Raw genomic sequence first — 27,820 nt, 5'->3', positions numbered from 1 at the left:
CAGGAAACCATGACTATCTGTTGACCAACGAGCTAGTCAACTAGAGGCTTACTAGGGACATATTGTGGTCTATGTATTCACACGTGTATTACGATTTCCGGATAATACAATTATAGCATGAATAAAAGACAATTATCAGGAACAAGGAAATATAATAATAATCCTTTTATTATTGCCTCTAGGGCATATTTCCAACAGTCTCCCACTTGCACTAGAGTCAATAATCTAGTTACATTGTGATGAATCGAACACCCATAGAGTTCTGGTGTTGATCATGTTTTGCTCGCGAAAGAGGTTTAGTCAATGGATCTGCGACATTCAGATCTGTATGTACTTTGCAAATATCTATGTCTCCATCTTGAACATTTTCATGGATGGAGTTGAAGCGACGCTTGATGTGCCTGGTCTTCTTGTGAAACTTGGGCTCCTTGGCCAGGGCAATAGCTCCAGTGTTGTCACAGAAGAGTTTGATCGGCCCCGACGCATTGGGTATGACTCCTAGGTCGATGATGAACTCCTTCACCCAAATTGCTTCATGTGCTACCTCCGAGGCTGCCATATACTCCGCTTCACATGTAGATCCCGCCACGACGCTCTTCTTGCAGCTGCACCAGCTTACTGCTCCACCTTTCAACATATACACGTATCCGGTTTATGACTTAGAGTCATCCAGATCTGTGTTGAAGCTAGCGTCGACGTAACCTTTTACGACGAGCTCTTCGTCACCTCCATAAACGAGAAACATGTTCTTTGTCCTTTTCAGGTACTTCAGGATATTCTTGACCGCTGTCCAGTGTTCCTTGTCGGGATTACTTTGGTACCTTCCTACCAAACTTACGGCAAGATTTACATCAGGTCTGGTACACAGCATGGCATACATAATAGATCCTATGGCTGAGGCATAGGGGATGACGCTCATCTTTTCTTTATCTTTTGCCGTGGTCGGGCATTGAGCCGAGCTCAATCTCACACCTTGCAGTACAGGCAAGAACCCTTTCTTGGACTGATCCATTTTGAACTTCTTCAAAATCTTATCAAGGTATGTGCTTTATGAAAGACCTATGAGGCGTCTCGATCTATCTCTATAGATCTTGATGCCTAATATATAAGCAGCTTCTCCAAGGTCCTTCATTGAAAAACACTTATTCAAGTAGGCCTTAATGCTGTCCAAAAGTTCTATATCATTTCCCATCAAAAGTATGTCATCTACATATAATATGAGAAATGCTACAGAGCTCCCACTCACTTTCTTGTAAATGCAGGCTTCTCCATAAGTCTGCATAAATCGAAACGCTTTGATCATCTCATCAAAGCGAATGTTCCAACTCCGAGATGCTTGCACCAGCCCATAAATGGATCGCTGGAGCTTGCATACTTTGTTAGCGTTCTTAGGATCAACAAAACCTTCCGGCTGCATCATATACAGTTCTTCCTTAAGATGTCCGTTAAGGAATGCCGTTTTGACGTCCATCTGCCATATCTCATAATCATAGTATGCGGCAATTGCTAACATGATTCGGACGGACTTCAGCTTCGCTACGGGAGAGAATGTCTCGTCGTAGTCAATCCCTTGAACTTGTCGATAACCCTTAGCGACAAGTCGAGCTTTATAGACGGTAATATTACCATCCGCGTCCGTCTTCTTCTTAAAGATCCATTTGTTTTCTATTGCTCGCCGTTCATCGGGCAAGTCTGTCAAAGTCCATACTTTGTTTTCATACATGGATCCTATCTCGGATTTCATGGCTTCAAGCCATTTGTTGGAATCTGGGCCCGCCATTGCTTCTTCATAGTTCGAAGGTTCACCGTTGTCCAACAACATGATTTCCAGGATAGGGTTGCCGTACCACTCTGGTGCGGAACGTGTCCTTGTGGACCTACGAAGTTCAGTAGCAACTTGATCCGAAGTACCTTGATCATCATCATTATTTTCCTCTTCAGTTGGTGTAGGCATCACAGGAACATTTTCCTGAGCTGCACTACTATCCCGTTCAAGAGGTAGTACTTCATCGAGTTCTACTTTCCTCCCACTTACTTCTTTCGAGAGAAACTCTTTTTCCAGAAAGGATCCGTTCTTGGCAACAAAGATCTTGCCCTCGGATCTTAAGTAGAAGGTATACCCAATGGTTTCTTTAGGGTATCCTATGAAGACGCATTTTTCCGACTTGGGTTCGAGCTTTTCAGGTTGAAGTTTCTTGACATAAGCATCGCATCCCCAAACTTTTAGAAACGACAGCTTAGGTTTCTTCCCAAACCATAATTCATACGGTGTCGTCTCAACGGATTTAGACGGTGCCCTATTTAAAGTGAATGTAGCTGTCTCTAGAGCGTATCCCCAAAATGATAGCGTTAAATCGGTAAGAGACATCATAGATCGCACCATATTCAATAGAGTGCTATTACGACATTAGGACACACCGTTACGCTGAGGTGTTCCAGGCGGCGTGAGTTGTGAAACGATTCCACATTTTCTTAAGTGTGTACCAAATTTGTGACTTAAATATTCTCCTCCACGATCCGATCGTAAGAATTTTATCTTTCGGTCACGTTGATTCTCTACTTCATTCTAAAATTCCTTGAACTTTTCAAAGGTCTCAGACTTGTGTTTCATCAAGTAGACATACCCATATCTACTCAAGTCATCAGTGAGAGTGAGAACATAACGATATCCTCCGCGAGCCTCAACGCTCATTGGACCGCACACATCGGTATGTATGATTTCCAACAAGTTGGTTGCTCGCTCCATTTTCTAGAGAACGGGGTCTTGGTCATTTTGCCCATGAGGCATGGTTCGCATGTGTCAAATAATTCATAATCTAGAGACTCTAAAAGTCCATCAGCATGGAGCTTCTTCTTGCGCTTGACACCAATGTGAGCAAGGCGGCAGTGCCACAAGTATGTGGGACTATCGTTATCAACTTTATATCTTTTGGTATTCACGCTATGAATATGTGTAACATTACGTTCGAGATTCATTAAGAATAAACCATTGACCACTGGGGCATGACCATAAAACATATCTCTCATATAAATAGAACAAGCATTATTCTCGGATTTAAATGAGTAGCCATCTCGTATTAAATGAGATCCAGATACAATGTTCATGCTCAAACTTGGCACTAAATAACAATTATTGAGGTTTAAAACTAATCCCGTAGGTAAATGTAGAGGTAGCATGCCGACGGCGATCACATCGACCTTGGAACCATTTCCGACGCGCATCGTCACCTCGTCCTTCGCCAGTCTCCGCTTATTCCGCAGCTCCTGCTGTGAGTTACAAATGTGAGCAACGGCACCGGTATCAAATACCTAGGAGTTACTACGAGTACTGGTAAGGTACACATCAATTACATGTATATCAAATATACCTTTAGTGTTGCTGGCCTTCTTGTCCGCTAAGTATTTGGGGCAGTTCCGCTTCCAGTGACCCTTCCCCTTGCAATAAAAGCACTCAGTTTCAGGCTTGGGTCCATTCTTTGACTTCTTCCCGGCAACTGGCTTACCGGCCGCGGCAACATCTTTGTCGTCCTTCTTGAAGTTCTTCTTACCCTTGCCCTTCTTGAACTTAGTGGTCTTATTGACCATCAACACTTGATGTTCTTTCTTGATTTCAACCTCTGCTGACTTCAGCATTGAAAATACTTCAGGAATGGTCTTCACCATCCCCTGCATATTGTAGTTCATCACAAAGCTCTTGTAGCTTGGTGGGAGTGACTGAAGGATTCTGTCAATGAACGCCTCATCCGGGAGGTTAATGTCCAGCTGGGATAGGCGGTTGTGTAACCTAGATATTTTGAGTATATGCTCACTGACAGAACTATTTTTCTCCATCTTACAACTATAGAACTTGTCGGAGACTTCATATCTCTCGACCCGGGCATGAGCTTGGCAAACTAGTTTCAGCTCCTCGAACATCTCATATGCTCCGTGTTGCTCAAAATGCTTTTGGAGCCCCGGTTCTAAGCTGTAAAGCATGCCGCACTGAACGAGGGAGTAATCATCAGCGCGAGACTGCCAAGCATTCATAATGTCTTGGTTCTCTGGGACGGGTGCATCACCTAGCGGTCCTTCTAGGACATATTGTTTCCTGGCAGCTATGAGGATGATCCTCAGGTTCCGGACCCAGTCCGTATAGTTGCTGCCATCATCTTTCAGCTTGGTTTTCTCTAGGAACGCGTTGAAGTTCATGTTGACATGAGTGTTGGCCATTTGATCTACAAGACATATTTGCAAAAGTTTTTAGACTAAGTTCATGATAATTAAGTTCATCTAATCAAATTATTGAATGAACTTCCACTCAGATTTGACATCCCTCTAGTCATCTAAGTGTTACACGATCCGAGTCGACTAGGCCGTGTCCGATCATCACGTGAGACGGACTAGTCATCATCGGTGAACATCTCCATGTTGATCGTATCTTATATATGACTCATGTTCGACCTTTCGGTCTCTGTGTTCCGAGGCCATGTCTGTACATGCTAGGCTCGTCAAGTTAACCCTAAGTGTTCTGCATGTGTAAATCTGTCTTACACTTATTGTATGTGAATGTAAGGATCTATCACACCAGATCATCACGTGGTGCTTCGAAACGGCGAACTTTAGCAATGGTGCACAGTTAGGGGGAACACTTTCTTGAAATTATTATAAGGGATCATCTTATTTACTACCGCCGTTCTAAGTAAACAAGATGCATACAACATAATAAACATCACATGCAATTATATAGTAGTGACATGATATGACCAATATCATATAGCTCCTTCGATCTCCATCTTCGGGGCTCCATGATCATCTTCGTCACCGGCATGACACCATGATCTCCATCATCATGATCTCCATCATTGTGTCTTCATGAAGTTGTCACGCCAACGACTACTTCTACTTCTATGGCTAACGCGTTTAGCAATAAAGTAAAGTAATTTACATGGCGTTCTTCAATGACACGCAGGTAATACAAAGAATAAAGACAACTCCTATGGCTCCTGCCGGTTTTCATACTCATCAACATGCAAGTCGTGATTCCTATTACAAGAACATGATCTCATACATCACAATATATCATTCATCATTCATCACAACTTCTGGCCATATCACATCACATGACAATTGCTGCAAAAACAAGTTAGACGTCCTCTAATTGTTGTTGCATCTTTTACGTGGCTGCAATTGGGTTCTAGCAAGAACGTTTTCTTACCTACGAATAACCACAACGTGATTTTGTCAACTTCTATTTACCCTTCATAAGGACCCTTTTCATAAAATCCGCTCCAACTAAAGTGGGAGAGACAGACACCCGCCAGCCACCTTATGCAACTAGTGCATGTCAGTCAGTGGAACCGGTCCCACGTAAGCGTACGTGTAAGGTTGGTCCGGGCCGCTTCATCCCACATTACCGCTGAAGCAAGATAAGACTAGTAGCGGCAAGCAAGTTGACAAGATCTACGCCCACAACAAAATTGTGTTCTACTCGTGCAATAGAGAACTACGCATAGACCTAGCTCATGATGCCACTGTTGGGGAACGTTGCAGAAAATTAAAATTTTTCCTACGGTTTCACCAAGATCCATCTATGAGTTCATCTAAGCAACGAGTCATGGGAGAGAGATTGCATCTACATACCACTTGTAGATCGCGTACGGAAGCGTTCGAGGGAACGGTGATGATGGAGTCGTACTCGCCGTGATTCAGATCACCGATGACCAAGTGCTGAACGGACAGCACCTCCGCGTTCAACACACGTACGGTACGGACGACATCTCCTCCTTCTTGATCCAGCAAGGGGGAAGGAGAGGTTGAGGAAGAAGGCTCCAGCAGCAGCACGACGGCATGATGATGGTGGAGAGGCAGTACTCCGACAGGGCTTCGCCAAGCGCTCAACGGAGGAGGAGAGGTGTTGGGGAGGGGAGGGGCTGCGCCTTGGCTTAGGTGTTCATCCCTCCCCTCGCCCCTCTATTTATAGGGGAAGGGGAAGGGGGCTGGCCCCCTCTAGATGAGATCTAGAGGGGGTGGCCAGGGAGGGGGCTTGCCCCCCAAGCAAGGGGGGTGCGCCCTCACTAGGGCTCCCCCCCAACCCTAGGCGCATGGGCCCAAGGGGGGGGGCGCCCAGCCCTCCAGGGGCTGGTGCCCTGCCCCACGCGGCCCATGTGGCCCACCAAGAGGGGTGGACCCTCCCGGTGGACCCCCGGAACCCTTCCGGTGGCCCCGGTACAATACCGATATGCCCCCGAAACTTTCCGGTGTCCGCATGACAACTTCCCATATATAAATCTTTACCTCCGGACCCTTCCGGAACTTCTCGTGACGTCTGGGATCTCATCCGGGACTCCGAACAACATTCGGTAATCACATACAAGTCTTCCTTATAACCCTAGTGTCACCGAACCTTAAGTGTGTAGACCCTACGGGTTCGGGACACATGCAGACATGACCGAGACGGCTCTCCGGTCAATAACCAATAGCAGGATCTGGATACCCATGTTGGCTCCCACATGCTCCTCGATGATTTCATTGGATGGACCACGATGTCGAGGATTCAATCAACCCTATATACTATTCCCTTTGTCAGACGGTATGTTACTTGCCCGAGACTCGATCGTCGGTATCCCAATACCTCATTCAGTCTCGTTACCGGCAAGTCACTTTACTCGTACCGTAATGCATGATCCCGTGACCAGACACTTGGTCACTTTGAGCTCATTATGATGATGCACTACCGAGTGGGCCCAGTGATACCTCTCCGTCATACGGAGTGACAAATCCCAGTCTCGATCCGTGTCAACCCAACAGACACTTTCGGAGATACCTGTAGTGCACCTTTATAGTCACGCAGTTACGTTGTGACGTTTGGTACACCCAAAGCACTCTTACGGTATCCGGGAGTTACACGATCTCATGGTCTAAGGAAGAGATACTTGACATTGAAAAAGCTCTAGCAAACGAACTACACGATCTTGTGCTATGCTTAGGATTGGGTCTTGTCCATCACATCATTCTCCTAATGATGTGATCCCGTTGTCAATGACATCTAATGTCCATAGTCAGGAAACCATGACTATCTGTTGACCAACGAGGTAGTCAACTAGAGGCTTACTAGGGACGTATTGTGGTCTATGTATTCATACGTGTATTACAATTTCCGGATAATACAATTATAGCATGAATAAAAGACAATTATCATGAACAAGGAAATATAATAATAATCCTTTTATTATTGCCTCTAGGGCATATTTCCAACACAAGTCCCCACGGATGTCAGCCGTGAAGTTCAAACTTCCAAATCTGACCTGACGGCCAGGGGCGTAACTTTCGATCTGCTCTAGATGGCCAAGCGAATTGGCCCGCAGTGCAAAGCCGCCGAATACGAAGATCTGTCCGGGGAGGAAGGTCTCACCCTGGACTGTGTCGTTGATGATGATCGGAGAAGCCATCAAGCTTATCGGCGACGGCACAGAGGAACTCTCAATGAAAGCACCAATGTCGGTGTCAAAACCGGCGGATCTTGGGTAGGGGGTCCCGAACTGTGCGTCTAGGCGGATGGTAACAGGAGACGAGGGACACGATGTTTTACCCAGGTTCGGGCCCTCTTGATGGAGGTAAAACCCTACGTCCTGCTTGATTAATATTGATGATGTGTGTTACAAGAGTAGATCTACCACGAGATCAAGGAGGCTAAACCCTAGAAGCTAGCCTATGGTATGATTGTTATTCGTCCTACGGACTAAAGCCATCCGGTTTATATAGACACCGGAGAGGGCTAGGGTTACGCAGAGTCGGTTACAATGGTAGGAGATCTACATATCCGTATCGCCAAGCTTGCCTTCCACGCCAAGGAAAGTCCCACCCGGACACGGGACGAAGTCTTTAATCTTGTATCTTCATAGTCTTGGAGTCCGGCCGATGATGATAGTTCGGCTATCCGGAGACCCCCTAGTCCAGGACTCCCTCACTCGGTTTGGGGTGAAACGGACGCGCGCGGACGGCCGCGACGCACGCCCTTGCCCCCCCGTGGCTCGCCTGTCGGGGACACTACCAGTCTCTCCGCTCCCAACGCTTCACCCTCTCTCCCCGCCCCGCCCCGCCGCCGGCGCCGACCCTATTCTCCGGCCGCCTCCTCACCGCGCAGCCCCCCGCCGTCCATACCAAACCACGTCTCGACATGGCCACCACCACGCCCGCGCTTTCGCCGTAGTTTTGGTCGTCTATCGGGGGAGGTTTGGCCGTCGCCGTCCTTGCCGGTGGCGGAGGGGACACGACTGCCGGCGATGAACCACGGAGGCCGAGGTAGATTCCAAGGAGAGCTCCAGAGCGGCCAGTGGCCGGTCGGCAACCACCCCTGCTGCGTCGAGGTGATCATCACGGCCTCTTCGCCACCACGACCGTAAGGTGTTCGACCTTTTGCCATCAAAGGTATGGACAGTGGAGACGAGTTTTTCTTTCATCACTTTCTTTGTTCATCGGAAGGCTGTGATCGAGGTGTTTGGCCCAGAGTACTTGAGGCAGCCAACTGCCGCTGATACAGAGAGATTGTTGGCGACCAACGCAGCTAGAGGCTTTCCAGGCATGCTTGGCAGCATAGATTGTATGCATTGGGAGTGGAAGAACTGTCCATTTGCTTGGCAGGGCCAGTACAAGGGGCATGTTAACGGGTGCACTGTCATATTAGAAGCGGTGGCATCGCAAGATCTTTGGATATGGCATTCTTTCTTCGGTATGGCAGGTTCTCACAATGATATTGAGCCCCTCCACCAAGACCCGACCACATTTGAACAGTTTGTCCAATTCCACCGTGAGATGCGTGATTGGCACACTCATTTGAATCTTCAAAATGACTTGGTTGAGCACGTCTGGGATCACATTGGCAACCAATAGATGTATTGGTTCATTTTATGTTCGTTGAAGACAATTTCAATTTGCTTGTAAAACCAATTTATTAGAGACAATTTCGATTGGGTTGTAAAACTATTTTTATTTTCAGATATTAATATTTGAACGTGCAAACTAGTTTTCATCATATGAATATATGGGCATTTTTGGCCCTGACGGATAGGATGGGGCAAATGGATGCGGCCGCGCGCTGGGCGCACGGCCACCGCATCCCAGGACAGATCCGGACACGACCCTAAATCCCTACCCAAACGGACAGAAACCGGACAAAACGGACGTCCGTTTGGGGTTGCGCGGTAAAGTTGGCCTAAGTTTTGTCTGAAATTGCACGCGACCCCCTCTCTGTCTCTCTGTCTGTGCCATTTTTGGACGACCCGCTTGCCCGCCCCGCGTCTAATCCGGACTCAGCCGCGTCGCCCCTGCGCGGCCCCGGCGACCGCATCAACGGAGAATCTTACGTTGGGAACCGACGACGCGACGAGATCTTGTGTACGCCCGTCGCTGCAGCTCCCCCACACTGTCCCTGATCAGCATCTAGGCCTCATCATCCCGCCTAATCTCACACTACAGGCTACGCTGGTCGCTCGGTCACCACGACACAGCCCGTCGCTCCCTCGTCCTCTGACACACGCAACGGGTCCAGCCGCCCTGACGGCAGATTTGTCACCCACGCTGTCCAACAACAACACGACGATTTCGTACAAAGATGCTCTACTCTCTTCCCCTCTCGCACACAGCCATCCACATCCTCACCCCCCCTATATAAATCCTCGACGCCCCTTTCCTCCTCATCTATGCTCCCGCACTTCTCCACCCCATCTATATAAATCCTCGTACTATGGCCGACCGAGTCCACTGCTGCTTATCTGCACATGGCTCATAGTTGCTTCGGGTCCCGCTCACCACCTTTCCTTTCCTAAACCGACCGATACGTACCATCCCATGTCGCGTATGCAAAACTCGTGGAGCAGTTCCCAATTGCACATGCAATAATTTGCAAGGGCCGATGGATAAAAACTGAAATGCGGTGATTCGGTTCGTCTTGTTTTTAAAGAGTGCCTGTCGAAACTAACACCGGTTTAAAACTGTGACAATTATTGTTAGGAATTACACTTATTTTATTTATTACTACCTCAAATTTATAATAAGTGTCCTAGTTTTCAACCAATCCCTGTTCAAACTGCGATATTTCTTTTGGATCAGAGGAACTAGCCGTTAGTGAGTGGTGCATGGTTTTTTCGTGTCCTCGCGGTCGTTAGGCTACTTATAGTGGGGAGTATACTAGTATATGATACTATATTTATATAGTGCATAGTACCGGAGCATTTCCGACAGGCGGGCAACCGCGTGGCGTGGTAAAGTAAGTTTACAACATCGAAATAGCAATTTTTTACCCGCCGCAGAGGCTGGCTCCTGCGGCCGCTGCAAATAATTGCGCGCACGTTGCTCCAACAGAAGAGCTAAAATTTATAGCGTGATGTACACATTCATACGCAGAAACAAGATAGTTCCATAGATAGGCATAGGTAGATTGAATACGATACAAAAGGATAGCATAAATAGATAAAAAATCATATTTCAATTGCTCGTCGTCGTCATCCTCCTCCTTCTCTGACTCGGTGATGTCCTCCTCCTCCTCCTCCGACGTTGTAATGAAGGCGTCAATCCACCGTTCATCGTTGGAGTCCCAGGTCGACCCTTCTTTGAGCCCGATGTTGAAGAGCACAGCCGCCTTCCATTTACGCCTGTGCTCGCGATAGGCGGCTCGCTCCATGCTCCTTTGCGCATAGAATTCACGCTCGTTGACGACGTCCCCCGGGGAGCGTTGGCTCCACAGCGTCATGGCCTCCTCGTCCATCTCAGCGATGCCGAGGCAGCGCTCCCGCCTTCGGTTATTGCGACGGTCCTCGTCGGTGACAAGCCGCGCGTGAGGCGCGAATTCCAGCGCCCGCTCCTTCGACATCAAAATAAAAGAGGAATACTCTTTCCTTACAATTTTAAATGAGTGTTATTGTCTTGTGCATATCCGGTTTCGCTTACACGAGGTTAAGTACTGTAATTGATGAGTTATGCGTGCGTAGGTTCCACTTTATTCGGCTATCCATTAAGCTTGACAGGGGAGTAGTAACTGTTTTAGACTTGAGACGTAAAGATCCTAAGAATTATGCGGACATGAGTGCAATGCTCCAGAAGTAAGTTCAATCATTATCGTACCATATCGGCAACTTTCGTTCATTTCCTAATATGAAGTAATCATTTTCTTTGTCGGGCAGGGTTTGAAAAAAGTTCACCACAATGGTTTCAGGTCTGAAGGAGCTGTGATTTACACACCCAAAGTAAGTAGTACTAGCTAGTTCCACACATTTCTCGTTAATTTTACTTTCATCAATACCATTATCATGCTTGATTATCAGTTTGATTGAACTTTATTCTCGTAAAGTGCTTGTGGCTTACAGGCGGGAATAATTTATGTGGATACTACGTTTGCGAGTTCATGCGCAACTCGACCTCTGAGCGGGGCTCCTCTGACCAATAATTTGAAGTACGTAAAGAATATTCATAATTTCATTTTATTATCATCAATTGTGTTGAGTTTCATTCATATATAGGTATTGGCCCCCTTCTTTAAATTAGATGCGGCAGATGCGAGAAGAACTCCTACCACATGATCGCATACAAGCAATTCAAGAGGAATTAGCGGGATTTTTTCTTGACCACGTCATACATGAAAAGGGAGAATACCATACGAATTTTCGGCAGATGATGTCAGGGATCGTAAGAGATGTTATATTGTATATATGTAGTAGTTTCGGATAGATATACAAAAACTTGTTGTTCAACCAAGCGCGGAGAAAGAGAGGTCACTTCTCTCTATATATGTTCATGACGATCTTGTGTAATGGTTCCTTCATTGCTAAGTGTAGTAGCTAGTGTCGAGTTGAATGGAAAATATTACATAAAAATAAAACCCTAATTGTAAAAGAATTGAAGGCTAAACACAAAAATGAAAGGGGGAAACACAATATGAAAACCCCTAAACACTCCAAAACCTCTAAACCCCTCCTTTCAAAAAACAAAAACAAAAACCCCAGCGACTGGCAGCTGCTGACGCGTGGCTGCCTTTTAGTTTCGGTTGGCTTACGAACAGGGACTAAAGGTCCTCTTGCCTGGGCGTCCCACAGCGACCACGTGGAGCTCCTTTAGTCCCGGTTTGTAAGCCAACCAGGACTAAAAATAATGGGCATTAGTGCCGGTCGTTTTGTCCCGGTTACAGAACCGAGACTAAAGGCTCTCTAAAACCGCGACAGATGCCGTGTTTTCTACTAGTGTTTGCCTTCACTGATGCATCTTCCCGGCTATCTAGCCGTCCTGATATACATTGTTCGACGGCGTGTAGATGCACTATGTCAACGGACGTTGTAGTACTCCTCTGCACATGTGACCGTAATCGTACCGACTAAAGAGCGGAACCCCCCCCCCCCCCCCCCCCCCCAAAGAAAAAAGAGGGAAACTACTAAATCAACCCCAAAACAAAATGTTCTATTTTCATTTGCTCCTCCATACTTCCATTTTTTATTGTTTGTCATTTTCCTCCTTTTGTTAACATGGGGTCTTTAGTGAGTTAATTTCCATGGTACGGTACACATGACGTCTTACCAACATACTTCATACTTCATTTTCTTGAACATTTCCTGTTTTCCTTTTAGATGTTGTTGATTATGTTTTTCATCTTCCGTTGTTTTCCTAGCGTGTTACTGAGCACGCCGACTCCCCAGGTTGCAACGTCTTCATTTTCATATATACAACAAAAGTATGATGTAGGTTGAATCACTCCACTCAAGACAACTTAATGCAGAGCTTTCCCGGGGTCATGACGTCTACGGTGTTAAATGTAGAACTACTTTATCTTTGCTTAGGCTGGTCATAATGGGGAGTAATTTAGACTAGTAACATGCATATATTATTAGTCTATGTTACTACCTCTATAGTGCATAGTATCATAGATTAGTATCATAGGTGATTTTATTTATTGCCATGCATGACACATAGTAGCATCACATTTATTATGTTACGGTATCTACCTTATATTACTATAATCATCTCTCTCTTTTTTAATTGCCTGCCACATAAGCATGTTTGCGAGTCCCAAGTGCATGATACTACTACTTATGTTACCCCCACTATGGTCAGCCTAATTCACCTAAGGCGCGAGTACGTCTTGATGGTTGGGTGAGACCGAGGCATGACTACGTCAAGCTTATGTTACCCCCACTACGTCTTGGGACATGTGATGTTACAGTAACTAGCTAAGTTACTATAACTATCTCTCTCCTCATTAATTCACTGCCACATAAGCAAATTTGCTGAGTTGAACTTGATGTTACTGCTGAAGTTACTCCCACTGTGGCTAGTCTTATGTTACCCCCACTATGGTCGGCCTAATTCACCTAAGGCGCGAGTACGTCTTGATGGCTGGGTGAGACCGAGGCATGACTACGTCAAGCTTAATGTAGATGCGGGCTTCGATGCTGATACCCTCGAAGCCTCGGTTGGAGCGGTCATCCGAGATCATAATGGCAAGTTTATAGCGGCTGCAAATGAAAAACTAAATATCTGTTATGATGCATTCACGGCAGAAGCCATTGCAGTAAGATTTGGTATGAGTTTGGCAGGTATAGCGGGCTGCAACAGGATCGAAGTGAACTGAGATAATTTGGAGGTAATAGCCGGGCTCAAGGAGGGCTATTCATCTTCAATAGCCAGTGCCATCTTCGATGACTGCTATTCACTGCTGTAGAGAGAATAATCATGTAGCCCATGAATTAGCTAGGCTTGCTAAGTTCTCCCCTCCTCAGGTATGGTTGGATCCCCCCGGGAAGTCTTACCGTTGGTTGTTTCTAATGCTACTATTGTAGCAACTTAATAAAGAGGAGGTTTATGTGTCAAAAAAATAGAACTACTTAAAATAAATAAAATCATTCACAAAAAACATAAAAATATAATCCAATTCAAAGATCTCAACATAAGAAATATATCAGAAACACATGTCCATCAGGTTATTAGTTGAAAAAAATGTTGAGTCGATTCAAAATGTTAGAGTGAATTGCAAAAAACCACCACATTTGAAGTTCTCCTCTGGAATTGCCACCACATTTCTTGAGCGTCCCAAAAATCTACCTCTTTTCTTGTTAATTTTCGCAATAAACACTGATGACCGATCTGAGACAAATTAATCTGATTTCTGACATATCGGGCCCGCTAGTCAGGTCCATGTGGCACTATATGGTCAATATAGACGACATTGACTGTTAACTTGAAGGAGGGCCCACCTGTCGGGCCCTATCCACCCCTCGTCCACCTTCTCTCCTCCCCTGCCGCACCCCTCCTGCCAGCATGCACCCGCCGCCATGGGTTGCCACTGCCACTCCTTGCTGTCGGGGCATACTCTGCTGCTGCTTCTCGCCGGAGACATGCTCCAGCATGGGCCTGAGGCCACCGACCACCTACGCTGCTTCGTGGGCTGTTGAGACGGCACCACCGCCCCTTTGAGCAGCTCGACCCGAGCTGCTCCGCAGCCGCGCCATGGCTACCACCCGAGCGCCTGCTCCACGCTGCCGCCCGTGTCATGCTCATGGTCGTCCATGGACGCGACTCCCGCCACCACCATCTAGAACCAGGGCGACGAGAGATACGCGGACGCCGCTGCGTCCAGCCACTGGAACGACCCAGGCGCACGACGACAGCTCCGACGCCACGAAGATTGCCGACTCTCGGTGCGGCGAGGAGGAAAAGGTGGTGGCGTTAACGACGGTCCGACTCGTCATTAGGGATCATGGTGGCGAGCTCGCCGTCGCCGTCCTCCTCGTGCATAGTCACCAGGAACTACGCCTTCACCCTCATATGTGGTGGTGCCGAACGAGGATCAATAGGGCGGTGCAGGTGGTGGTCAAGTCCGCTGGAGCGCCGGGTACGGTGAGTAGGTCCTCGTCGACGTGCTCCTGGTGCCATGGCCTGCTGCTCTGACGGTGCAATGCACCTGCACACAAGGTGCTTGTGGAAATGCCACAAACTAGTGGTCCCCATGTCTAATTTGACGGTCAACAAACGGTGTTGACCGTTTTGTGCCATGTCAGCGGTTACATGCGGGCCCTAGCTGTCAGAAATCGTATTAATTTGGCCTAAATCGGTCATCAGTGTTTATTGAGAAAATTAACAAAAAAGTGGTAGATTTTTGGGGTGCTCAAGAAATGTGGTGGCAATTCCAGATAAGAACTTCAAATGTGGTGGTTTTTTGCAATTCACTCCAAAATGTTACATATGAGAATCCAACGGCAATCCTGTCCCTCACATAGCATTATTCATCTTCTACTCCACTGACCCTCTTCTTCCTTCACCTCCACCCTGGTTCACCTCTAGCAATCTCCTCTCCGAAACTCGTCGGCAGGCACGCCTCACTACCGTTCGCCGAGGTTTCCCCGTCCCAAGCTAAGGCCCCGCACCCACACATGTCCAACCCTCGGACTCGCCTTCGTCTGCGACGCCGTGGGCAGGCCTGTCGTTGTCGGCTCCCACTCTCTCTCATTGATGCTTGCTGTGGCGCCCTTGATCCCGGGCTCGGGGTTTGGCCTCTCTCGTGCGGAATTAACCGGAGTAATTTCTAATTCAGTTGTCTGAGAATTAGCAAAACCCTAGAAAAATAGTTTGTAATTTGACCGCTGAGAAGGGTGGCGTGGAGGTCTCTAGACATTTGGAAGTTAGAATACACAATTGCATCATCTGTCCTAAAACCATCACGTTCCAGATTTATTGGTTCGGCAACGCCTTTAGACATTCATTAGCCAAGCCGGCCTTACAGTTCCATACTTCCATTTCCATTTCTAGTTAGCCTATCACCGTACCACGACACCACGCTACCGAAACGTACTACGTGGCCCCTACAGCTCGCGCGCGTCAAATCACCCAGTAGTTTCACACTTCCCGCCCCCTTTGGCACTTGTGTTTTTACTACAGCTCACTGAAACACGGAGAAAAGAGGGAGAAAATTATCTCTCCTCGCACCCCCGATCGGCCGGCCGCCTATAAGTAGCAGAATCCACCTTAGCTTTCTCCACGCAGCTGGACTTGCATTTGCACGCACAACTCCAAACCGAACAAGACCTCAGCTCTCTGTCTCCCTCTCCTTCTCTCGACCGCCGACCTCTGCTCTGCTCTAATCGATCGACCATGGACTTCGGCGGCGACATGGACGACTTCTCGCTCCAGTACATCCACGAGCAGCTGCGGCTCCAGCTGCTCGGCGCCGACCCCTGCGGCCTCCTGCCCCTCCCCGTGGCGGACGACTTCGCCGCGCAGCCGGACTTCATGCCCGCCGAGTTCCTGCCGCAGCCGCTGCCCGCCTTCGTCGACCTGACGGCGAGCGACTACGCGGACGCGGCGGCGTACCGCACGGCGGAGCCGGTGATGATACGGTTCGGCGGCGAGGCGTCCCCCGTGTCGGACCCCGCCCGGAGGCCGTCGCTTACGATCTCGCTGCCCCCGGCCTCGCACGGCTGGGCGCAGGCGCCGGTGCCGGCGGCAGAGGCCGCCGCGGCCGTGGACGCGAACGACTTCCGGAAGTACCGTGGCGTGCGCCAGCGGCCATGGGGCAAGTTCGCGGCGGAGATCCGTGACCCCAACAAGCGTGGCTCGCGCGTGTGGCTCGGCACCTACGACACCTCCATCGAGGCCGCGCGCGCGTACGACCGCGCCGCCTTCCGCATGCGCGGCGCCAAGGCCATTCTCAACTTCCCCAACGAGGTCGGCTCACGCGGCGCCACCGACTTCGTCGCCCCGCCGCCGCCGCCGCCGTCGCAAACCGCGCGCGCGGCGCCGACGTCCCATAACAAGCGGAAGCGGCAAGAGGCGGCCGAGCCATGCGCCGAGGTGGCCCGAAACACCACCAAATACTGCAAGGCCGATGCGTCCGCGTCGCCAGCGTCGTCGCTCACCTCAACGCCGACCTCGACGGTGACGTCCTGCACCACCACCCCATCCTCGTCGGATGCCGGCGGCAACTACGAGATGTTCCCGCTGGCGTCACCGACTAGCTGGACGTGGGATCAGCTGCTGGCCGAAGGGATGTTCGGCGGCCTGTCGCCGCGCCAGCAGCTGGGCAGCTTCCCGGAGGTCACCGTGAACTGAGACTGGCGGAACTACTGGGCCGCCGGTCGATCGACGCCGGAAACTGTAGAGCCTGTGAAAAGAGTAAGCTAAGCATGGTGATTACTTAGGTGTAAATTAAGCTGCCAATAATTAGTGGCTCCTAGTTCTCGACGGCCTACGCTTTGGACTCATCTTGGAGCTTGGCCTGGAGCTGTGCACTGTGTACAGGATTACAGGAGTGAGGAGGATAGAATATTTAGCGCATGTAAGTCACGGGTGATGAGCGTAAGCATCGACGACATAGGTAGATGTTGATATATACGTACACTGCATAGATATGTATGTAAATTACGTGAAGATCAAAGTGTGGGTGCTTGTTTATGTAAGTATATTTGGAAGGAAATTGGAATTAGATCGATCGATCTGTCGGTCGATATCTATGGAATTGTGTTTGCCTTTTGGTGCCATAAATTCGATTAGGACTTCATGTGTAGCTACATAGGGTGCACACCACAAGGATCAAGATCAGCCTATAAACCTAAGCCGTAGCGTCGTTAGATACATGCTCTAAATGCAGTACTTTTCCCGCTTTAGAATATCTTCTCAGAAGTTCGGTTCCACACATGGCTCATTGTCCAGAACAGAGTGTGGACGGCGGATAGATTAGCCCGTAGGTGCTGGCTAAATTGCGGTCTTTATCAGTTATGTAAAAGAGAACCGGAATATACAGCGCACCTCATTTATGATCAAAGCTTTGGTTTGGACTGCAATCACAGATGAACAACTGGTCCGACCTTGCATCAGTTGCTAAGTGGTGGGACGATGGTGTCGGGCTGTCCGGCACAAACAGAAAGGCGTACAATTCTCTCAAGATGCTCGTCTGCTTGGCAATCTGTAGTGAAAGGAATGCAAGAATCTTTCAAAACGAGGCCTGCTTGCCACCCACATCTGGGCAATTTTATACCGGAAGAGTGATTCCTATTCTTTTTTGGCCTATGTGGTTAACCTACAGACTATATTCTTCTCTTCTAAATTAATGAGATAAGGCAAATCTTTTGCCTCCGTTTTAAAAGAAATTATCTGTTCAGAGGTATCATGGTGCCCTCGTCGAATGGGTAGTATCAAGCGGCGTCCCAGAAGGCACAAGTCAAGGATCATTCGCGTGAATCCATTGCAATGTGCGTTATGTCAGTTTAAAATTCACTCTATTTTACTATACCTATCATTTTCCCATCGTGCACATATGCTCGAAACCAATGTGATTACCGGATTTAAAATAGAGTTAGTGAGGAATGAAGCCCTGTCAAATGAGACGCTAAAACTTGGGTGACCTCTTGCGAGGCTGGTAAGTGTGAATTATAGATCTGAAATCTCGTAAACTGCAACACAGTTGTTTTTAAAATGGTATGGAAACACGTCACAAAGTCACAGCTTATACATTTGTAAAGTGTTCTTTTTAAGGCCGGTCTTCACCCAGAAAAATAACAAGCGCATGTGTTTGCTTGAGCTGATAGCCTAGCACTGTTTGGATTAGCCGCGCCGTCGCTACTCATGCATGCATCTCAACTTGTCAACTGCTGTCAGTAGTACGTTAAGTCGTCGTTGAGTGATCTCGTCAGAACAGAATCAGGAGGAGGCTTACAAATTGGAGGGTTTACTGCCACGCGGCAGCCCCTCCACTCCGCAATTGGAATCTAATCTAGAAGACTGGAACTAATCTCGCGGAAGTACGACGTTGTTAATTAGGAGTACTACGTCAGGATCTTTCCAACGACTATATACTGGATACGGACCACTGGTTAAGAAAAGATGCATGAAGGTTCTACGTACTTAGAGTGAACGTTTACCTCCGTGATTTCATCAATCATTCATCGATGCATGCATCAGAGAATGGATCGCATGCATGGAGGTACTTCGGATAGAAGGAAAAGTAAACATTGGACGACCGCCGCTCTGCCTAATACGGAGTGCTAGCAGTGGGAGCATGGATCAAGACTGATTCAACAGTCAGGGTTGAAAATTGAAAATAACAATCAAAGTAGCTAGGAGATGCTACTTTTGTTGGTACTCCCTCTGTTCCGAATTACTTGTCGCACATATAAATATATCTAGATGTATTTTAGTTTTAGATACATCCATTTCAACGACAAGTAATTTGGAACGGAGAGAGTAGCTCTCAACGGTTCTAAGGAATATGTATACGTAACTTTCGAATTAATGAAGCTAGTCGATCAGGTCGTTAACATGGAGTTAGGCATCTACTACCGATAGATCTTCGAAAAAGATAACACCCACATGTGTGGCATATCTGCATTTCGTCCACACGCTTTGATCTTCATTTGTTATGTTTTGCACGAATCTTGAAGGAAACTGTTGAAATTTCAGTATCACGTAAGCATAGCGTGTTGTGTGGGCGTTAGAGCGCTCGCCCACACGACCCGCAGCGCACGGTTGCCAGCTGCGCCGTGTGGGTGAGCTAGTTCCCGCCCACATAGTCACCACCCAGCCCATGTGCGTGCGGGCGAACTGCTCTTCGCTCACACAACGCTCGTACTGTGATAGATGCCAATTGCAGTTGCGCGTATGTGACAACTAGATAAACACATATGACAACTATGATTCGTTGATTGATGATAACTACAGTTGCGCGTACGTGAAACACACATGGCAACTATGATTAACCATATATGACAACTATGGTTGGATCACACGTGGCAACTAGGTAAACACATATGGCAACTATTGTTTGACCATATGTGGCAAATGGTTAATCACACACGACAACTATGGTTTGATTACACATGACAACTAGCATAAATTAGACATGTCAACTGTACTTAACCAATAGCATGTGTTCCTGCTACCTGGAAAACAAGCACTAGGAGACGGTACGATTTTTTTAGGATAGACTAGAGGATATTCGAATCAATGGGTGTACGAATGTGAACATGAAGACTACTCTGCATATACACCACATTGTTGTGGGGATGGATGGCGAAGCGGGCGAAGCGGAGGGCGATGTGGGGGGCGACTCGGAGGGCGTCTCCAATGGCTTGCTGACGGCGAGGACCGGATCTTCGCCACCGCCCTTCCATCTCTCCTCGGCGCCTGAGATCCAACGGATTCCTCCTAGTACCTCGGTGGCGGCGCCGTCGGGCGGAACGGAGGAGAAGGGAGGATCGACTGAAGCCCAAGGCGACGAGATCGGTCGAAATGAATGCAGTCTGGTTCAATGGCGGGCGAAGTTTTCTGAGGGGATCAACTACAACAGCTGGATCGAAGGACGCCTTCGTTTCTCTCCACGTTCGAGATGGATGGCGCTCCTAGATCTGGACAACGACGTCCTCGCTGGCGACTATCTTCCGGACGACGGGAAGATTGAGGTTGGTTCCAGATTCACGCTCGATTTATATGATGTAGTTGTTTGTGAGTGCATGCAGGTGGATGTTCAAATGGGATCACCGGAGGTGATCGAGCTGGCGGAGCCGATGGTTCATGTGAAACCGGGAGGGAGGTTTTGGGCGCTCATTGACAGTGACGACGAGGACCAGGCCGAGGGTGGATCAACCACGCAGGATGCTGCGGTGAAAATCGCCTCGCCGAGTGCTAGTTCGTCCACAGCGATTACGCCCGTTCAGCGCATCCCTCCAATTCAAAAATCGAAGCCGGGCTTGAAGCCATGGTGCGGTCCAATCCCGAAGATCATGAGGAAAACGGTAACTTTGTCTGATTTCATTCCGGATGATTGGACCCTAGTGACCAGGAAGAAGAACAAGGGGCGGCGGCCTCCGGCGCCGCCGAGGCCGGAGCCGGCGACCGGCCGTTCGTCCGTGATTCGGGCGGATCGGATCACGCGTTTGATGTCCTTGCTGGGTGCTGACGGGCTCGACATTGTGGGCCACGATACGGGCCCATCGACAGCAGCAAAGATTGATGTTTTTCAGTCCGTGGACTGTGGGCCGGGATTAGCGGGGCTGGAAGCCCAGGCAAAACCGGTAGAGGCCTTCGTGCATGTGATTGCGTCGGATCGCGAGCTGCCACATGCACGATCGTCTCCCTGTCGAGGCGTTATTCTAGCTAGGGTTCGCCGCCGCGGTCGGGTGGGATTTCCTTCGTCAGTTTGGGACCGAGTCAGGCGAGGCTCTCGGCAACCCGATCTTGCGGAAACAACAGCTAGCGGCGCGATGCCGCCAAAACTTCCGCCGCCGGCGGCGAAATATGTCGCTACCCCAGGAGCGTCGGCTGGGGCAGCGGAGCTGCCGGCGCCGGTCTTGGCTAGGGCGGCGCCTGGTGCGAGGCCGCCCAGAGGTGCGGTTACGCCAGCCCCCAGGGGACCTGCGCCGCCTCCGATACGGGCGCCGACCCAGACGGCGGCTGGGGGGGGAACCGCGCTTATGCCTAGGGCGCCAGCTCCACCGCGAGGACCGGTACCTCCGCCTACTGCCGGTCCGCGGCCACCACCGGTGCCGGTTCCCAGGGCCGAGGTGACAACAACGCAGAGACCATGGCCGAGGCAAATGGCGACAGCTCCGGGCTCTGGTGCTCAAAACTCCACTCGCAACGGCTCGAGCGCGTCGGCGGGAGATGATCGAAACCCACCGCGCGGTCAGTGGGGCGACGACGGATACGATGCTTATGGTGCTGGGTTGCACAGGGGCTCTTCCTCAACCGGTGGAGGCCGAGGATATGCTCGGGTGGACAAGGGACAGAGTAACAATGGTTTCCAAGGACCGACCGGGAACTTTGTCGAGGGAGCTCCCGGTCCCAACCGTGCTTTTCGCGGGCGCTTCCGTGGAGGTCGGGGCGGTAACCGCAGGTTTAATCAGACTCGGTATGCTAGGACGGCTACAGTGACGGAGGTCGCGGAGGGTGCATCAGAGTTACCCCAGGTGGCAGTGGAGACGGTGCAGGCTTTGGCTTCAGTCTCGCTGCCTGAGCCTATGCAGACTGAGGATACTGTTTCCGAGCACGGTTCTGACAAGGTCGAGAGTGACAAATTGTCTAAGTGGGCGGCTAAGAAGAAAAACTCACTTGTTTCCGGTGTGGGGAACCGGGGCACTTTTTGGTCCAGTGTACGGCGGAGCTTTGTGATCTTTGCCGGAAGCCTAATCACACAGCGGCTGACTGTCCTCTGATGTTGGGGCCAAAACCTTCCGTCCAGATATACGGGGTGTGTTGCTCCGAGTTGATGTTTTTTGAATCTCCGTCTGCGGAACCTTCCGCGCCCATAGTGGAAACCTCCTTCCCCGGTGTTGTGAAGGTGGTCCACGGGCCTTTGACCGAAGCACAGATTATTCAGCAGTTGAGAGAGCTAGCTCCGGGTAATTTTCAGTGGTCATTACTTAAGCTCTCTGATAATTCGTATAAAGTGGACTTCCCTTCTAAGGAGGATCAGGTGAGGATTCTCAAGTTTGGTATGAGCAGGGTCACAGGCACTAGCTTTGTGCTGGCGTTCGATGAGTGGAAAAAGAAAGAACCACAGGGCACACCTTTAACTCAGATTTGGGTTCGTTTCTCTGGTGCCCCGTCTGCTCCTTTGGACAGCTTTCTGGTGACATGGAGTCTGGGGTCGCTGATAGGTAAGACCGAGCAGGTGGATATGCAGTTCACTCGGGCTCATGGGGTCGCACGGCTGCTAGTTAGTGTCGCCAATATTCAGTTCTTGCCAGACGTGGTGCCTTGGACTTACGCAGGCGTTCTGTATCAGTTGGACGTGCACTATGAGGATCCTGATCTTTTCAATGAGTTTGAGGATGACAATCCCATGGACACTTCTGAGGGAGGTGGGGGTTCAGGTACCAGGGATGACAATGCTAAGAGTAATGAGGATAAGGCTTTGGGACCGTCGGGGCAGTCGGAGAATGCCGACTCCACTCCTGTTGGGCCGTCCTCCACGGTACCAACTACCACGCTTCAGCTGGGTTCTCTTGGGGCCTTCTCGGCGCCGCCGAGATTGTCGAGTGTTAGGGCTGGTCCTCCGAGTCCAAGACTTAGATTATGTGTGGGGAGGTCGGTCGACCACACTGATGAGGTGGGGCAGCAGGCCCCGTCGTCTGTCCCTCGCTCGCCTTCGGCCATGGCGATCGTGGCGGAGCCGGTCGCTGCGGGACGAGCGGACTTGCAGGAGGCTAGACCTTCTGGGTCCTTGATGTGGCTGGAGACTGGGGGCGGCGCGGCCCCACTGGAGAGGTCCCCGGATGGCAGGGAAACGGGTGCGCAGGAGGCCGCCCTTTCTCCTGCGGTGGCACTGGAAGGCAGCCTGGTGGGTGCGCTTCCTGCGGAACCGGCAGCGCCTTTTTCTTTGGGCACGAGCATCGGCGAGGTGGATACTTCGTCATCTCGGGTGGCTGCTCCGGCGGCTCCGGTGATGGTCTTAGCGGCTGGGGGACGGGCAGGAGGCTCTTCCCCTAGCGCTACTTCGCGCGAGGAGGTCCGCGAGTTGGAGGATTCGGCATCTCTGGTGGCTGCTCCGGTGGCCTCGGTGATGGCCACTGCGGCTGTGGGACGGGCAGGAGGCTCTTCCCCTACCGCTACTTCGCGCGACGAGGTCATCGCGTTCGGTGGGATCCCGGACCCGGTCTCTGTAGGGAGACGGGTCAGCGGGAGACTACAGGAGCACTCCGATGTTGATGACATGCAGCTGAGGTGCGCGTTGAGAGCGGCCAAGCTGCGGGACGTCGAGACTACAACTGGTATGTCAGTTAATAAGTCTAATTCTATTATGCATTTTACCAATGAAGAGATTGTTCATAATGCAAACCAAATAGGAGTGTCTCTTGGTAACGATGATCTAGAGATCTCTAAATCGGTTAATGAGATGCTAGACTTGGAAGCTGAACGTGCGTTAGAATTGATTCGTAACATAGCTGCAGTAAAACCGATGAATGAGTCGGAGATTGACAAGCTAGGGGTTAGGGTTCTTGATAGCTTGTGTGCTGATCTTGATCCTGCGGTCCAGGTGACGGAGGAGGAGGATGAGTATACCTCTCCGGTAACCACAAACCTAGAGGTGGTGCCTGTGGCCGTAGAGCCTCTTTCCGAGCGTGTTGAATCTATTGATGGTGGGGTTAAGCCTAAGAGGACCTGGAAACGTAAGGTTTATCCGGTGTCGGCTGTGCGTAGAAGTGCTAGGATCCGTACCTCCAAAAAATTTCATGATGAATTATGAAAGGCATTTTTTGGAACAGCAGAGGTCTTAAAGACTTGGCTAAAAGACGTTTTCTAGCAGAAGCTTCTATTGAACATCACTTAGACTTTATTGCTTTGTCCGAAACTGGACGAGGTAATTTTTCAGCACAGTTTCTTAGCACCTTAGCAGGGGGGGTAGACTTTGATTGGCATTGTCTCCCACCTCGAGGAAGATCCGGTGGGGTTCTACTCGGGGTTAAGTGCGATACGTTGGAGGTTCGGAGTGTAGTGATGGGTGAATTTGCGGTTAAGTTTAGGGTAAGAACGAAAGCTGATGGTTTTGATTGGGCTTTGGTGGCAGTCTATGGGGCTGCGCAACCCGAACTTAAACCAGATTTCCTGGCGGACTTAGTCCGAGTTTGCGGGAATGAGCAACTACCTGTCTTAGTGGGAGGTGACTTTAACATTATTCGAAGAAAGGAAGAAAAGAATAATGACAACTTTGACGGCAGATGGTCCTTTATGTTCAATACTATCATAGAGAGCTTGGACCTCAGAGAGATAGAGCTTTCGGGTAGGAAATTCACTTGGGCAAACTCATTACCGGTTCCGACGTTTGAGAAGTTGGACCGTGTTCTGGCAAGTGTTGAGTGGGAACAGAAGTTTCCTCTGGTAACGGTGCAGGCGTTGACACGAGGTATCTCGGATCACACACCGCTATTAGTGGACTCAGGGGCCCCAACTCATTTGGGTAATAAGAATATTTTCTCTTTCGAGCTTGCTTGGTTTGAAAGAGAAGGATTTATCGATCTGTTGGCTAGAGAGTGGGCTAAAGACTCGGGGGGAAGGTCACCCATGGAGCGGTGGCAATGCAAGATTCGTCATCTGCGAAGGTTCCTTCGTGGATGGGCTAAGCATACGAACGGAATTTATAAGGCGGAGAAGGAAAGGCTCCTTATGATGATTCACACCCTAGAGTTAAAAGCTGAAACCTCTCTTTTAGATACCAGAGAGTTGGAGTCTAAATTGGAGGCCGAGCTAAGGCTGAAAGAGCTTCTCCGTGAGGAGGAATTGAAGTGGGCTCTCAGAGCTAAGGTTCGCAAGGTTGTCCAAGGTGAGGATAATACCCAATTCTTTCATATGATTGCTAACGGAAAGCATCGTAAGAAGAGAATTTTTCAATTAGAACAAGATGAAGGAACGATAGTTGGTCAGGAAAACCTGAAAGTTTACATTACCAACTACTATAAGCAGTTATTTGGACCTCCGGAACGGAGTTTTGTGTCTTTGGATGAGTCAAGAGTTGAGGATGTTCCCCAACTTCAGACGGAAGAGAATGAGATTTTGACTGCCCCTTTCACGGAGAAGGAGGTGTATGAGGCCATTGCACAAATGAATAATAATAAAGCGCCAGGACCAGATGGGTTTCCGGCGGAGTTCTACAAAAAGTGCTGGCATTTCATTAAACATGACCTGTTGCTCATGTTTCATGAATTGTTTAATGGTCAGCTTCATTTATTCAAGCTTAATTTTGGAACAATAACTCTTCTTCCTAAGAAGACAGAGGCTATTCGCATTGAGCAGTTCAGACCCATTTGTTTGCTTAATGTAAGTTTCAAAATTTTCACTAAGGTTGGGACGAACCGACTCACGCAGATAGCGCATACGGTGGTGCAACCGTCCCAGACTGCTTTCATGCCGGATAGAAATATCCTTGAAGGGGTGGTCGTCTTGCATGAAACGCTCCACGAAATTCACTCAAAAAAACTTGATGGGGTGGTTTTTAAAGTGGATTTCGAAAAAGCATACGATAAAGTCAAATGGCCTTTCCTTCATCAGGCGTTGCGTATGAAAGGATTCGACAAGGCATGGCGCGACCAAATTGATTCCTTTACGCAAAAAGGGAGTGTAGGGATTAAAGTGAATGACGATATAGGTCACTATTTCCAGACACATAAAGGCCTAAGACAGGGGGATCCAATGTCACCGATCTTATTTAACATAGTAGCTGATATGCTATCTATTTTAATAGGCCGGGCCAAGGAGGCGGGGCAGGTTTCGGGCTTGGTTCCGCACCTAGTTGATGGAGGTATATCCATTTTGCAGTATGCTGATGATACGATCATCTTTATGGAGCATGACTTGGTGAAAGCTAGGAATATGAAGCTTGTGCTGTGCTTATTTGAACAATTGTCTGGACTCAAGATTAACTTCCACAAGAGCGAATTGTTTTGCTTTGGAAGAGCTACTGAGGACCAGGTGGCGTATAAGCAATTGTTCGGATGCGAGTTGGGTTCACTACCGTTTACTTACTTGGGCATTCCCATTCATCATCGTAAGCTTACGAACAAGGAGTGGAAGTGTATTGAGGATCGTTTTGAAAAGAAACTAAGCTGTTGGAAAGGGAAGCTCATGTCATATGGAGGTCGATTAATTTTGATTAATTCGGTTCTCACAAGTATGCCTATGTTTCTTCTATCCTTCTTTGAGATCCCGGTGGGGGTTAGGAAGAGATTAGACTTTTATCGATCCCGGTTTTTTTGGCAAAACGATGAGTTGAAACGTAAGTATAGGCTTGCCAAATGGGACATCATCTGTAGGCCCAAGGACCAAGGCGGTCTAGGCATTGAAAATCTAGAGATCAAGAATAGATGTCTCCTTAGCAAGTGGCTTTTTAAACTTTCATCCGAGACAGAGGCTACTTGGGCACAAATTCTGCGTAATAAGTATCTTCAGTCAAAAACTTTAGCTCAGGTGACGGTGCGCCCAACTGATTCACCGTTTTGGAAAGGGTTGATGAGAGTCAAGCCCCTCTTCTTTAACAGGATAAAAATCTTAGTTGGTGATGGAGCTACTACGAGGTTCTGGGAGGATACGTGGCTAGGAGAAACACCTCTGGCACGTCAATATCCCACACTGTATAACATTGTTCAACGTCGAGAAGTATACGTTGCAAATGTCTTACAGTCAACGCCTCTCAATATTAGCTTCCGGAGGACACTAGTGGGTGAACGATGGGAGGCATGGCTTCATCTTGTACGACGGCTGATGGATGTCCAACTGTCTCAGGATCCAGATAGGTTGTTTTGGAAATTGACAAAGGACGGTAGGTTCTCGGTTAAATCCATGTATCTGGATGTCATTAATACTAGTGTCATTCCTTGCTCCAGACATGTCTGGAAAGTTAAGGTACCTTTGCGAATTAAAGTGTTTATGTGGTTTGTGCATAAAAAAGTAATTTTGACAAAGGATAATCTGGCAAAACGCAATTGGGTGGGTTCTGCTAGATGTAGTTTCTGCGATTGTAATGAAACTATCAGGCACCTCTTTCTGGATTGTCCACTGGCTAAGCTTCTTTGGCGTTCGATTCATATTGCCTTCAATATTATTCCACCTACTTCTATCAATATGTTGTTTGGAACATGGCTTGATGGGGTAGACTTGGTTTTAGCAAGACTCATTCGTGTTGGCGCGTGTGCCTTGTTATGGGCAGTATGGAACTGCAGAAATGATTTGGTTTTTAACAGAGCAACGAACTTTCATTTTTTGCAGGTTATCTTCAGGGCCACAGCGTTGACCCGTATGTGGTCGCCACTCACTCCGATGGAGGACAGGGGGCATTTGGCTACTGCGTCTACCCGATGGGAGATGGTAGCTCGGGTTATTT

The 27,820-nt window shown here is 48.9% G+C and overlaps 1 protein-coding gene across 1 annotated transcript; it reads left to right on the top strand.

The window, feature by feature from the left end:
* The first annotated feature begins 16,010 nt into the window (after positions 1-16,010).
* On the top strand, positions 16,011-17,461 carry LOC123134333 (ethylene-responsive transcription factor 5-like). Its single transcript, XM_044553602.1, has one exon. It carries the CDS (start codon positions 16,108-16,110, stop codon positions 17,062-17,064), a length of 957 nt encoding a protein of 318 aa, XP_044409537.1. The 5' UTR covers positions 16,011-16,107; the 3' UTR covers positions 17,065-17,461.
* The last annotated feature ends 10,359 nt before the right edge of the window (positions 17,462-27,820 follow it).

This window comes from Triticum aestivum, chromosome 6B (assembly GCF_018294505.1).
Source record: "Triticum aestivum cultivar Chinese Spring chromosome 6B, IWGSC CS RefSeq v2.1, whole genome shotgun sequence".
NCBI classification, from domain to species: Eukaryota; Viridiplantae; Streptophyta; class Magnoliopsida; order Poales; family Poaceae; genus Triticum; species Triticum aestivum.
Note: the sequence above shows the minus strand (reverse complement) of the source record. Positions and strands in the feature narration are given on the sequence as shown.

Bases quoted from the DNA above. Each gene is read 5' to 3' on its own strand.
- LOC123134333 (XM_044553602.1), top strand. From the start codon at position 16,108: ATGGACTTCGGCGGCGACATGGACGACTTCTCGCTCCAGTACATCCAC.